Source organism: Argiope bruennichi, chromosome 1 (genome assembly GCF_947563725.1).
Source record: "Argiope bruennichi chromosome 1, qqArgBrue1.1, whole genome shotgun sequence".
NCBI lineage: Eukaryota > Metazoa > Arthropoda > Arachnida > Araneae > Araneidae > Argiope > Argiope bruennichi.
This window is the reverse complement of record NC_079151.1, coordinates 48,198,649-48,214,434: the sequence shown is the minus strand read 5'-3', so window position 1 is coordinate 48,214,434 and position 15,786 is coordinate 48,198,649. Positions and strand designations below refer to the sequence as shown.

At 25.9% G+C, this 15,786-nt stretch overlaps 1 protein-coding gene across 4 annotated transcripts in view; it reads right to left on the bottom strand.

The window, feature by feature from the left end:
* The window catches only part of LOC129972634 (rho guanine nucleotide exchange factor 12-like), a 98,694-nt gene extending 83,261 nt beyond the window's left edge, over positions 1-15,433 (bottom strand). The window contains exons 1-9 of one of the 4 annotated variants that reach the window (XM_056086962.1): positions 15,415-15,433; positions 15,090-15,157; positions 11,241-11,320; positions 9,486-9,587; positions 8,130-8,179; positions 7,173-7,230; positions 6,352-6,521; positions 4,467-4,547; positions 2,495-2,623 (exon numbers count right to left, since the gene is read on the bottom strand). In XM_056086962.1, the coding sequence (XP_055942937.1) occupies positions 2,495-2,623; positions 4,467-4,547; positions 6,352-6,521; positions 7,173-7,230; positions 8,130-8,179; positions 9,486-9,587; positions 11,241-11,320; positions 15,090-15,121 (702 nt within the window). In that variant the 5' untranslated portion in view covers positions 15,122-15,157; positions 15,415-15,433. Of the gene's footprint in view, positions 1-2,494; positions 2,624-4,466; positions 4,548-6,351; positions 6,522-7,172; positions 7,231-8,129; positions 8,180-9,485; positions 9,588-11,240; positions 11,321-15,089; positions 15,363-15,414 lie in introns of those variants that run through there. The other 3 variants (XM_056087039.1, XM_056086882.1, XM_056087116.1) reach the window with 3 other exon arrangements.
* Positions 15,434-15,786: the final 353 nt, after the last annotated feature.

Genomic DNA, 15,786 nt, shown 5'->3' with positions numbered 1-15,786 from the left:
AAGAGCGTCCGATTCGCAATATTCTTCATCAAGTGCTCAAGTGGTGGCACGTGATTTGTCCCTCCCTTGGTCTACAGTACGAAAGGTTCTTCGATCCGTTGTAAAGTGGTATCCATACAAGATCTATTATGTGCAAGCGCTAAATCCTGCAGACCCAGAGAAACGAAAACAATTTGCTAAATTTTTTTAGCCAGAATAGCCGTTGACAATTCATGGCCTATGAACATTTTGCGGTCGGACGAGGCTCATTTTACCCTAAGCGGAGCAGTTAATACTCAGAACTGTCGCATAAAGGGTACTGCAAGTCCTAATGATGTGCATGAACAGTCTCTACATCCTGATTACATTACTGTATGGTGTGCTTTTACTGCTGATTTCATTCTTAGCCCCCCCCCCTTTTTTTGTGAGGAGAACACTCCTTGTGGCCCTCAAAGGTATTCAGTTATGGGTGCCTGTTACTGCAACCTTCTTCAGCAGCAAGTCATTCCTGCTTTACAAGGACGAGAATGTTTAGGGACTACTGTCTTCATGCAAGATGATGCACCACCTCACATTGCTCAACCAGTGATGGCATTGCTTTGTGCCCACCTTGAAGATCAACGGGTAGTTTCAAGAAGTTTTCCAACTGCCTGGCCTCCGCATTCTCCGGATTTGAATCCCTGAGATTTCTGGTTGTGAGGATTCCTGAAAGATCGTGTCTATGGAGGAAGCATATGGACTCTGCATGAATTGAAAGCAAGCATAACACGTCACATTACTGCAATTGATCGAGAAACCCTTTGTGCCACTGTTGAACATGCGCTTGACATAAATGGAATGCACATTGAACATATTAAATAAAGTTTTTAAGTTGCAAATTGTTTGAACTAATTTTTTTTTTATTGCACATTTCTGCTTCCCATGATCCATACAACCTAAGTATCAAGTTTCTTCACATCCTTCCACTAGAGCAGACAATACGTAGGTTTAAACAGGGTAACTTTAATTATAACCCCTCTATATGTCTTGGAAATCAGAAATATACACCTTGGAGTGATTTTTTAAAAATTGTAAATAGAATTTTAATATTTTTTTAAGTTGAATTTTGACTTTTTTTGCAATAACTTCTGAAAATATTATTGCAATTAAGTAAATTTAATAAATTTAAAAAATTATCTAGTTTATGACACTAATTCTTAGTCATGCGAATTTTTTGCTGAATTTCAGCAATATTTTAAAGACATTTTTTTTGCCTGATTTCTAACAACAGAATACACTGTTGACCTGAAATTTAAGCTAGTTTCTTCGTTTCACTAACTATTTGATTGCTGATTTACTTCCATTGTTCAAAGTTAAAGAAAAAGGGTTATATTTTATATAAATGAATGCAAGACATATAAAAGATGAAGCTACAATATCATGAAATTTAGAAGACAGATAAATTGGATATTTATGTTTTTAATAGTGCCATGATATCATAGCACTGATCTCCATTCGAAAGGTTCATGTACAAAATAAACAAAGCATATATAACAGACAGTTAAAATAACATGGCTTTAATATAATTAAATCGAATCATGAACATAAAGTTATATCTAAATGATTTAATCAAAATTAAATATAACCAATATTCCAAGCAAACCGGTTGGTTGTAGAAGCATATAGTTTTAAATAAAAATGAAAGGTCTAATCTGTTGCAGATAAAATTGAGTGAATTATAAAAATTTGAATATTACTCTATTACAAAAGCAAGTGAATTTAGTTCACACCATCGACCATTTCAAAGATATGTCAATAAATGTCCTGAGTTAATTAGCCTAAGAATTATAAAAATGTTGATTTTTTATTTTTTTTTTCAGAATTGCATTTACTCATAAATTATTCTTTATATCATTTAAATTCTTTTCAAAGTAAACTTAAAAACTGAATCTTATGATGAATTAGACAAATTTTTATTGAATAATCCTTTAAAATATTGCATAGATTATGAAAGTTATTCCGTAGTGCACGTAATACTTCAAGGATGTGCGATTGTTTTCTGCACTTATATTTTTAAAAAAATACTTGGTTTTAGCAAAAAGTGTTTTTGTATTAATTTAATCACTTCTACTTTAATTTAAATTTCAAATCTACAGGAACCAACAGGAAATCAAGAAAATTTACAGTAAATGAACAGAATATGCTTATACAATAGTATGAGTTATATGACTATCAAAATTTGGATATTAAAAATATTTTATACAAGAAGTTATTAAAAGGCCAAGTTACATAATTATTTAACTGAAAATTTTACTGAGCCTTAGTCCCAGCGAATCAGCAGGTCATTATAGGCAGCTAGTAATCAAAGAAGTTTATGAATGTTTGGCTATCTTTGAAAGTATGATCTTATCATGCCATCATCTAATTTACAATGATAAATTGCTTAAAAGAAATAATTCAACTTTTAACAAATATTAACTTCACCTTCCTAAAAAGGAAAGAAGAAATTTCATACATCCAATTCAAAATTACTTACTATGTGCTCATAAGGAATACCAGTAAGATTAACTAATTGCTCTTCTAAAGTTTTCACTCGCTTTACAGCACCATTAACTTCAGCACGCATCTTCTCTGAAGGAGTCTTGGAAAACTCTGCCCTGAGGTTCTAGGAAAGAAAATCAAATTTCCACATAAATTGTTTGACTAGAATACATAATATCATTTGATCTTGGAATTCAATCAATATGAAACAGAATCGGGATGAAGTATTGTTACAAAAAACCTGAATGCTTCAAATACGGAGAGAAATGGAAGAAAAAAAAATGTTGTAACTAAAAAAAATTCTAATATAGAAAAAAATAAAATGTAAAAGTCCTTATCCATTTAACATGACTTATAGAATAAATTTGCATTTATATCTGAGCTCAGCATTATCTACAAATCACACAAAAATATAACATGCAATTGCTTTTAAGATTTTTTATGTATAAAAATTAAGAATAAAATAATACAGGGGAAAAGCATAGCATAGAAACAATTTACCGCTTCAAAGCATGATTCAAGAAAAATAAACGATTAAAGAAAAAATTTCAAGGAATCCTTGATAAAAATTTAATATATCCTTGCCTATTTTAAAGTAATGTTACATCATAAAAAGATCTAAATTGCTATTACAAGAAATCTTTTCTAAACAAGCAAACAAGGGACTTAAACACATTTTTGTTTTCTGTTCAACTTATCTTACCACTTCTACTTATATTTCTTTCTAATAAATTTGACACTATGACAGAAACACATCAATTAGATATATGATATTATTTAACACAACAATTTCTTAATATCTCATAATTAAATATAAAATATTTTATATTATTTTTAAAATATTTTCATTAGTCCATAAACAGAACTTTTACTGATACCACTATTATATAGTTTGATTATGCAAATAAGATGAAATAGCAACAAAGTTTGTTGGAAAAATAAATGATTAACCTCTTCAGGATGACTGACTCACAAGCATTTGTATCAGATTCCCCTCAGGGTCACAAGTTACATACATGCATGCATCACCATAGAAACATTTTAAAGGAACTATTGATACACAGGTGTGTCTAGTTTATAGAATGAAATGTTTTCTATTATGGAGTTACAAATCCATGCCTTTGTTTCAAAACATTGATCCCATACATTAATATTTCTCTCACTGAGGTCACATTGGGGTTGGACATTTGTGATTCATTATAATTAAACAAATATAAATGTGTTTCCTAATGTAAAGAGAAGCATGCTCATTTTAAAGTGTCTGATATGATTTATATGTTCACTTTAAAGAGGATATTATACTAGCAAAGGTTTAATTATTAGTTTCATTTGGGCAGTTATGACTATAAGACCATTTATGTTTCCGAAGGGAAGGGGGTATATAAATTTATGAATGATCAATCTCTGGGTATTTTCCATTGACAGAAACAAAATATTAAATTATTTATGCTAAAATATATTATTTAAAATTTAGAAGATGCTATGAATAATTTCATTTGAATACAAATTATGTAATGTCAATCATCTCTACACTGAACTAGAGTTAATTTAACTACTATCAATCACAATAAAGTGCACTATATATATGTTTTATTCTTTTAGTATTAAATATCAAGTATTTTAATTAATTTTTTAATCATGATCGAAAATATATCTACTGTCACATATAAAAAAAATTATTCATTTTTATACAAAGGGTACTTTTTTTAATTATTATGCATCTGCATTAGGCTTAGCGACAGAAAATGATCTGGCCTGTAAGGATGGTCCACAATTGCCAGGTTCCATACTGGGAAAGCACTTCTTTCTGTGCGCATCCATCCTGAAGAGGCTAATTAATTTTATCCAAAACAATTAAATTACATAAATTTATAAATGATATTCTAGAAAGAAACAAGAAAATAATGGAAACGCATTTATTAACCTAATGGTGTGGTCAGCAAGAAAATACAATTAAAATGGCTTACTTCAAGATAAACAACTTCCTTTTCCAGCATTTTACGAATTGTGTGAATGCGGGAATTGGTAAGTTGTTGCTGTTTCTCCGGCTGAAAAAGAAAAATGTTAAGTTGTGAATCAAAATATGTGCACATTTATTTGCGCAAAAATGCAAAAATTATTTTTCAATTGCAAGCAAAAAGTTTTTAAAAATTGTTTGAAAATATTTTAATACATCACTTTTTAAAGTCTACCCTTTGTTAGATTTTTTTTTTTTTGTTCTGTTCATTAAATTTATATGTACTATATAAAGCTCATCTATATGTACAAAATAATATCTATATATATAAAACACTACTATATGTGGCACAGAAATATTACTTATTATTAACTGTTAGATGACAACAGTCAAATAAAACAAAGCATCTAACAAATGCTTCAGACTGCTTCAATGTATGCTTTTACAGTTGCATTTAATTTAACACTTTACATATTTAATTAATACACTAGAAAGTACTGTCAGAAATTTTTGGCTACAGATTAAAAATTCTATTCAATTAGAAGATCAAAATGTTAGAAACGAGCATAAAATAAAGCAGACTTAACCATCATCAGATGGATAATGGCTATGACTTGCCTCTGGAAATTGATGTTCATATTGTTCAAAATCATTATTTCACAGAAAAAGCTTTTACATTATCTTAAGCTTAAATATCGCCTTTTAAATAATATATATATTTTTTAAATTTACTTTGGTTTCAATTTAAAGCAAAATCATAATAAAAGTCCATCTTTTCTATCAAAACAATTAATAACACGCTTCTGACAGTATTAAAATTAACATTAAAAAATTGCCTCCCTAGGACATTACTTTTGAGGTAGGATTTTTGCTTTTGTTTTTATTTTTAGTGTAAATATTTTTTTTGAATTTGTACCCAAGTAGTCTATAGTAGAATCATTCAATACAATTTTTATCCCAAGCATACCATTAAAAAAAATGTCTTTTTATTCCAAAAATACATTCTTATTCATGTTTTTTTTTGTTTTTGTTTTTTTTGCTTATACCACCCAATGCTTTATAAATGTTAGTAATGCATACTACAACTTAAAAAGTAATACAAGAAGAACTCTAATATATATACACACACACACACAAATCAGATACACTGTAAGTTTAACTTAATTGCATGAAACATACAATATATATACTGTATAGAATGAATGCATGCTTTTTATAGTATATGTAATATTCATGAATACTGCAACAGATACAGAGCACATGAGAGGGTTATAGTAGATTTTGCTTGCGGCAGCAGGGAAAGTTAATTATTCTTCATATAATTATACAGAATTATTATTATAACTAGATTAGATAATTGAGAGATTACAATACTATGATAATGAAAATGATAGTTCTTTTTTCAATAAAAAAAAAAAAACTTATTATGCTGAATTTCATGAATATTTTTTTTTTCTCTTTATTGTTTGTTGTCAGTACAAGTCAAATTTTTTATATTCTTTAAGTAAAATATCCAATATATGTATAGTTAAATAACAATATATGTAAACAGCTTCAAAACAAAATTATTTTTAAATATATTTATTTATTTTTGTCTGAATAATGAGTATGATTTATCAAGAAATTTAAATAATTTCTTTGGATCTTTTAAACGAATGCAGAAACCATTCATTAAAATAATTTAAATGAAAAATTTTCACGACAGAGTAGTTCCTAAAATTTCTATACACAATCATTATAAATAACTAGTTAGCTCAATTAACAGTAAATATTTTTAAACGCTTTTCATTAAAATGTTAGATACTGCATTCAAAATAAAAAATGAATAATTCACTCTTAATATAATACACAGAAGGCACAAATTTGAACCATATCCTAGCAATGACAATACTCACATCAACAGGCTGAGGACCTGTTATCCGATCTGAAGCATCTGATTTACTTGAATTAAGAATATTCATTGTTCCACTGCCTCCAGATATGAGAAATGAATGTTGGGGACTCAAAGATCCTTTTCCCTGCCCTGGAGGCTTTCCTAACAGTGTTAGAGCCACATAGGAACCAGCTATAAATGCAAATAATGCATATTATGTGCATATAAAAAAGTTAATTAACAGACAGCATTATATGAAGAAAACTTTTAGCTATCTGAAACAATAAGCAAATATATTTTCAATTTATATCTCATGTATTCAAAGGGCAAAAAAACAAGAAATATAATATTAAATGGAATTATTTTAAGATTTTAATAAAGACAATATAATTTATCATTTCATTTTTAAATAAATTTTTTTAATGAAAAATAAAACAAGAACATAACTTTTTACATGCACATAACTTTTAAAAGTTCTGTTACACATAATTTTTTTTAAATTATAAGATTATTTAGAGAAAAAAAAAAGGAAGTACCTTTATCTTTTAAATGAACCCGTAAAAAGTAACTTTTATGCTTAACCCTTTCACTACTGACTTGCCTATGCAAATTCTGTTTCAAATGGGAGGTGCAGAATATAAAATGAGTTATCATCAAGGATGTCTACACTTTACATCCTACACTCCTTTTCTGAAACAGAAACTGACCAGCCAGTATAGAATTTAAACAGCCTGCTAGGCCAGGTTATTAATGAAAGGGTAAACAACTTTTATATTACTTTCCAAAGCACAATTTAAAAGTTTTAATTAACAAAATCATTGGCAATTTAACAAAATTACTCACACTTTATAAGCTCAACAACTTCGTGGTGATTTGATTGTGTCACTAAAGTGCCATTTACCTGAAAAAATATGATCAAAATAATAATAAATGATTAAAAAATGCATTAAAACACTTGTCCATCTTCCAGGCAGCAAATGAATTCCATGAAGAAAAAGGTCTAGTTGTTTAAATACAGAGCAGATAATTTTTGAGATCTACTTAGGAATTTTACTTCTTTCCAAAAAAAATACTCTATATGGATTGAAGAAAATAGCAATCTGAGGGAGCAAATAGAGTGGGTCGAGCAACACATCTTAGGGAAGTGATTTTAAAGTTACTTTTCTTTCTTTTACGAAATTGTCTGGCAACATGCAAGTGAGAACTTTTGTTAAAAAAAAATTGTCATATGTTTTTGTACACTGTAAATTCAATGCTTTGTTCAAATTGCTCCTTCAAAGTTTTGTTCAAATTGATGAACTTTTGCTTGTATCATTCACTCATGCATTAAAATTTGCACCTACGATTTTTTTTTTTTTTTTTGGTTCATTATGCTTCTTTTTATGTTTATTTAAAGTATCATTTTTTAAATCACCCAAACCATTCTTTTCAAATTCTATTCAACAGCATCTAATGCATTTTTGCAACAGTTTCCTTTGCAATAATATAACCTCCTGCAAATGCTATTTGTCTGGCTAAAAATGAAATGTTTTCTAAAAATATTTTAAAATAGTAGTCAAAGGACAAACACTGGTTTTTAAAGATCTTTGCCAATCCTTTCAAATACAGCTTTCTCAGTTTATTTGTTAACAAGACTAATAATGCCATCTATTAAAAATGGTCAGAAATGTATTTATCCACCTAATATGCTTTTAATATTTTTTGTCTGTTAATAATTTCAATTCAAATTAACTACACATTAATCACAAAACAGCTTTTGCAGTACTTTTTAATAATGAAAAAAATGAAAAGAATCCTTACTTTAATGATTCTATCTCCTTGTTGAACACCAGCTCTTGCAGCAGCACCATCTAATTAAAAAATGGTTTTTTATAAAGCAAATATCTATTTATGTTTTTTTATGTTGTTTTTTGTTTGTTTGTTTGTTTGTTTTTTTCCTTTTAAGGATGTCAAAAAGACTTTTAAGTCAATATATTACAATAAAGGGAAAGAAATGTTGTTGGAAAGTTTATTGTTGAAACTAAAGTGTTATATAATAGGATTGACAATACAAAAATAATAATAATAATAACATATATAATTAATACATATGGAAAAAGAAAAGGATAGTACAGAATAAACTTTAAAAATGCTACATAATTTTATCAAAATACAAGCAGACAGGAACTTTATCACCACAGTCATCTTTATAGCTTCAAATACATTTTACAACAGAAAAAAATTTGCAACTCTGCAATAATTTTAATATAAAATCCATTGATATTAAGGGTCAATATATGGAACATGAGGATGTCAAAATATTTTTATATTAATATTTAAAAATATAAAAAAGATCTGAACACAAATCAAACAGATATTCATAAAAACTTTGCAATGTTTGTTAAATAACAAAATTTGAAATAAAACAAAAAAAAATGCAAAAATTATTGTATAGAATGCATTTTTATGGGCAATCAACGATGGATATATATAAAATAATTACAGAACAATAATAAATGTTAGAAATCGACAATTAATAAGAATTTCTTTTTACCCTTACATCATAAACTATAATAAAGAACATCATAGTAAAATTTCAATAAAAATTATGTTGACCCAATACTAAAAATATATAAGTAAATTCATCATTATATAAAAATACCAATAACAAAATAAAAAAATTTTAAATCTTCAGAAATTAACAACTACACATGATTAAAAGATGTATCTAATTAAACATCATATTAAAAAAATGTCAAAATAGATCTATAATAAAAGTAAAAATATCATATCATTACACAGTTATAATATATTTTTCAAACAAAACTTTTTACAGTTCTAATAACATTTTTTTATTATATGAAATTGCTTTTAGAGGATTAAAAGGCAACAGGCTTAGCCAAATTTTTGATATTCTATAATTATAGTAATGTATACAAAACTATCCACATTCCAACAGTAAGTTTAAATAAAAAAGAGTTGGGTGAAAAAATTCCACATAATTAAAAAAAAGAGAGAGAAAGAGATTAAAATCATGATTATTGATAAATACTTTTTTTAAAAAAAAATAACCAGCTAATAGAAATTATATAAAGTTTCAGCTGAAATAATTTCATATTTATCTTATTCCTTACTGGGCATATTTTTTACTGAAAAGACAGAAACATAAATAAATACCTTCTTTCACTGACTGGACAAAAACAGGATTATCACCAGAAACAGTAAGACCATAACCTTTATCGTCTTTTTGAATGATCACACAACGTTGCACCATAGGGTCTATAAAGTTCAAAACAATGGCATCAAATATCATAAATTATTTATAATTAAGAAAATAAGATGCAAAATATAAATTAAAGCAATAATTGATTATGTGAAAATTCGATAATTTTTTTAACTTTATATTAGAAAATTTTCTTGGGTAAAAATTGAAATTTGAAACTGAATCTTGAATGTTTTCTTTTTATAATTAAAAAAAATCTTTAATAGACAGATACAATAAACAAATACAAAAATAAAAACTAGTTCAAAACATTGATACTGCAAATAAGCATGTATAATATGATGTATAAATGGTATAATTAATGTAATGTCATAACTAAATGAAAAATCATACATTTTTTTATAGAGATAAAGAATTTATAAATACATATTTGCTACTAATAATTTTATGGGGGAGGGGTTTTGAATGGTAGGAAAAAAATCTAGAGTTCCTAGGTTAACCAAAAACATTTGTTGTATGTAACACATATAATGCACACTAAATATATATATATATATATATATATATATATTATGAAAATAAATAAAACAATATTAAAAGCCTTGCGACTCTTTTCTTCAATCATCTGATGATTTTATTCTTAAATTATGTTTTAAAACTTTTCTAAAAGAACGCATAGAAATGTATTTCTATACGTTAAATTTTTCCCACGCAACTATCTTACTCTTAACCTTTCAAATTTTTCAATTGAAATACACAATTCTAATCACTGCTTGATAACTTGCTTGCTTTTAGATAAATTAAACGCTCATGCAAGTTGAACAAACATACATTCATTCATTTAAATTTGAAATTTTAACATAAATACTCTAAAAAAATTGCCTTATATGATATAAATATAAATTAACGAGCTCAGAGAAAAACCTTAGGATTTAAATTATCATCATTCAACTACTTTTCATTTAAATGCTCTGAAATGTCTTGACACTTACAATATAAGTACATATATTGTACAATATATATTTTTAAAAATATTTTTTTCCCTTAAAAAGTTTATTATTTTAGTATATAATATTAATTTACTCCATCATTAGAATGCCATATTCAATTCTTAATAACAATTCTTCGAAATGCAAATTATATTTATTTACTTAATGATAATTACCATTAACAGCAACTTTGTTATTGAACAAAAAGATAAAGAGTGAAAAAAGAAAATAACTTTCACACAGTGATTTCCTATAAATATTTTTTTTTAATTTATAAAATATTGCATATGTACGTTGATATTTCATTTTTTCAGGCAAAAAAATAATATAAAAAAATATATAAATTCATGCTTTCTTTGCTAATATTATTGCCATGCAAACAAGATGGAGAAAAAAAAATGTAGCTACACTGATAATAATGCATTTAAAAAATGCATCAATAGTGTAAATTATTTTATAAATGTTATTACAAAACTGCTGTATCAGTTCAACAACATAAATGTGTTTGTTTATCGTTTGGTACACTTCCATGCATTTGGGCATCTGACCTACTACTTACAGGGACCAACTAACATTAATTAAATGATATTAAGAATACTATTAGCATATCACAGAAGACGAGATCAAATGAAAGATGCTGATCAGTAGAAAATTTATAAAATATTATAATTTGTAACTTAAATAGTTAGTTTCAATACAACACATGCAAAAACAAATTACCTTTTGATTCAGAATCAGAACTTAAACTACATGAATCGTCTTTGTGGTGACTGGAGTCATTTCTATTAATAATTTTAGGCCTACACAAAAAGAAATGCAAGTATCACTGCTATGAATAATAAAAGCATGCACACAAAATTATATTTAAATAAAAATTTAAAGCCTCATAAAATAAATACATTTTCTAGCATTGTTTTTTAAGTATTTGAGAATGCATAATTTTATACAAATATATAACAAAATTTTGTTCTACAAAAATCATGCTAATATATTCATGCTAAGAACAAAGCTAATATCTGATAAAAGCATAAAATAAAGGAATAAAAATAGCCTTTCTAGTAATTAAGTATATAACTTTCAACAAAAATACTAATATTAATATATGAAATTAGATACTAAAAAAATCTTTTTTACACAGACTCTCTAATTAATATAATAAATTGGCTCTAACATTGCCAATTAAATGCAAAATTTAACAATTCATGATAAAATTAAGATGATTAAAACTATTCTGAAATTAATTTAATCAGTTCCTGTAGGGAAATAATATATAGATGCATTTGACTTCAGAAAGACTGATTGCATAAAAATTATAATACTCGTGTATTTACTGCATGCCAGTAATTAATTATCTGCAAAAAAACACAGATTGAGAATGCATGCTCATAGACTTTTTTCATAAGTAATATTAGCCCTTGACATGTGATTAATCCTAAACTTTGCCAATGGCATATTTAATCAGTATCGAAGTTATTTTAGTTCCCACAAAATAAAAAAAATCAAATCATGAGCTCTAAAATACCTCACAAAGTCACTGTTATCAAATTCAATATCATAATAATCAAATTTTTTGATATTTTGAGAAAATCACTCAGGCAGTATTTAAGATTTTATTTCAACTTAGCAACATAATAATAAAATGTATTAAATAAATATAGAAAGTACTAATTTTCTTCAATAATCAAGCATCAATACAAGCACAGAAGATATATATTTTAGCAAAACAGATACTTGAACACAGACAAATACCAAACATCATTCAAGAAAGCAATCTGAAGATGATGCAATTCGCAACAGCAAATATACAGAGAATAAATTCAAAAATCTAAAGAAGAGCATTAGATTGAAATATTAACAAGTTTTGAAATTATAGAATAGTTATTATAGTTGAATTTAATAATTATAAACAGACACTATAATAACATTGAATATTTTAAAATAATTCTTTTAAAAAAATTCAGTAACAATCAATATTTAATACAAGATATAAAAGCATTTCATTCATTAAATTTTAAAAAACAGACATTTATTTACATATGTTTCCTAATTAATCTTTTCAATAAGCTTTTATATCTGAATTTCTAAAAATTTTATCATAAAAATAAAATAAAAATGGTCTCAAAGTACTGGAATTTCAAAAGCAAACTTTTTCAACATAATCAAACTCCAATAAAATATAATTTTAAATATATTTTAAAATATTTTTGTAAAAATAAAAATAGAAACAACAACAAAAAAAAGAATAACATGAAATAATGCTATATGTATTATTTTTCTATGAGGGAAAACAATAATATATGACTAAGGGCCCTCAAATTTTGACTTTGTTTCAAATTGTCATTATTCAATAAAATGAAAACTAAAAAATTTTCTTTAAACAAATAGAAGTGTATTTTTTCAGTAGAATGTCAAATAAAGTAAGTGGAACTATAAAAGAGGAAGAAACCATCTGTGAAAAGAAATAAATTTCCAAAAACAATTTTAAACAAGTATCAAAAAATTAATTAGAATACATTTCTATTCACATAATATATTATTTATACAACAATGCAAACTAACAAATCAAAAAAATTATTTCTTAAATTTCATCCTTTACTTCTTCAGAAATTTGTATAGTGTCAATATCTTGAAGCTAATCGCTCTTTAGAAATTAAAAAGGAAAAACCTGCAATCTATCAAAAAAAAAAAAAAATGTGTGGTTTGTTTTAGATTTTTATAATCACATATCAAATTTCATGCACTTGTAAATTTGCATTTGCACCGTACTGACAATAAGAATGATTTATGTTTGTCTATCTTACAAATAAAAAAAAATCGAAAGCAAGCACACGCAACTTTACATATAATAGTTTAATTGTTAAATGAAATAGGTACCTTAAATTTGAACAGTTACTTATAAATTTATACTTATTTCCCTCTTTTTAATTAGAAATGTATTGAAGATATATATATATTTATTTAGTAATTTTAATGAAATTATAAATGTAAATAAATGCTTATTATAACTTTCCACAAAACAAGGAAACTGGAAAACTTTGCTTAAATTGGATATGGCTATTTAATTTAATTGTCAATTTGTATTTTAAAAATGATTTACTTTTTGTAAATAACAATAATAATAATAAATAACATTTGTAAGATTATCTTTTTGTAAGCAATAAATCTTGTCATTTATTGCCTAAAATATAACATGATACTAGACTTTTGCCATAAAAAGTTATGACAGCTACCATAAAAAAGAGATTTCGTCAAATTCGATATTTATAAAATGCTAAACATTTATTAATTTATGAAAAAATATTTTTTATTTATATGAATATTAAATTTCTTTTTCCACAAAACATGGAAGATCTGTGCAATATTCATAATATCATTTTCATTGAAATTTTGAAATAGAAATGATACATAAACAGTAAAAACTTACACATAGCATAATAAATACAATAATTAAGAATTTATATTTAATCATCACAGCTTAAGTACATAAATAATATATATATAGAGAGAGAAGTAATTTAACAATATTCATTTTAACTTTAACATGAATTCTAACCTTAACCTATCAAGAAATGTTTGTTTAATTATGACTTAAAAAATACAAGTGGAAATCAACTAAATATAAAGAAATTATTTTTGAAACATTAATAAAATAGTTTAATATAGAAACACAATTTAATTTCAAGGACATATGAAATGTTTGATAAACTTTCGATTAATTTTTTTTTCATATACTTAATAGCACATATAAATACAAGACAAGCAAAAATTATAAATGATTTTTTTTTAATTTTTAATATAAAAAAAATTGTCTAATCCTGGAAATATTCCAAAATTCAAATAAATAAATATTTATAAGTTCATTATAAAAATAATTCCTTCTAGAAATATCATGCAATAAAAAAGCACTAAACAATTCGAAAATAATGTGGTTGTTGATCGACATTTTAAGTTAATAAACTTCTGTGTACGATTAAACAGCTGACTAATGACAATTCTTTCCAATCACATTTCAAAACGCGCTTTATCTAATAAATATAGCATAATAAGCTTTAATATTAATACAAACACAACGAAAAATAATGCGAAAAACTCTACAGTCCAATAATATATTCAAGCAAGCTAATCTGAAACAATATTTTAATGCGTCAGAAAGTTAGGTCAAGTTTATGACTACTTCCGCAAAACAACTATTTACATTTACGTTACATTTAATGACGACAAGGGGGGAAGGAATGAGGGAGGTATTATTTACATTGTTAGACAAACATATCATATAACAGTTATAAAATCAAGCAATAACAATTTATTTCAACGCAAATATAAAACATGATTCTTCAGAAAACAACTACTCGGAACAGTAAATGAATTTAAAAAGTCATTCTAAATCATTAAAACAAAGAATCACTGCGCAAGAACATATAAGCTGTTTAAGTCTGAAGTGTTTAAAGAGTATAGGTTTAACATCAGTAAAATTTAAAACACTAGGTTTCGGTATTAGTAAGATAAAAATTCTAAGTGAAATGTAAACACAAGGGAAAACAAATGAAATGAAGGCGTAAAAGAACTTACTTATCCGATACACTTGTAGACGCTATGTCCATCCTTGAATGCTGTATTCAAAAGGATCGTTTTCCGGGCTACATTTCAATTTTTTCATCGAAATAAATGATATTGTTAGTAAACAACGCCTTCAAAACAGAAACAATTCATTACTAATATGGCTGACATTAACAATATGAGGAATCCTGGGAAAAAGGTCACAAACGTAGTCACAAAATATAATTCATAAAACTATATATATTATTGAGAAATTAAATATTATAAAATTCGAACTTTATAAAGTTTTATCTAAGAAATCTGTACGGTTTTTAAAATTAAAATAAAACCTACATACTTCATTACTTCCCAAAACTACGCCGACATTCGAAACTCGATTGTAAGTAGACTTTCCTATTATATATCAGCCGGCTCGATTGCAAAGTGAGTAAAGAACAAATTTTTACAGCTCCCTCGAAGCACCATTGAAATACCATATAGCTCATATTCATAAATATTTCAACTTTTCATGTTTTTTTTTTTTTTAATTTAAGTAAATAGAAAGAAGTACAAACGTCTGATTTGGAATAATTTCAATTTCTTTTTATTGTAAATGTTTATTCACAAACGAAAAAAAAAAAAAAAAAGAGTCCAAGACCGGTCTTATGCGAGAGAGTTTTTGTTAATCAATTCAGGTTAGTATTATTTTGACTAGATTTAAAATCCCATT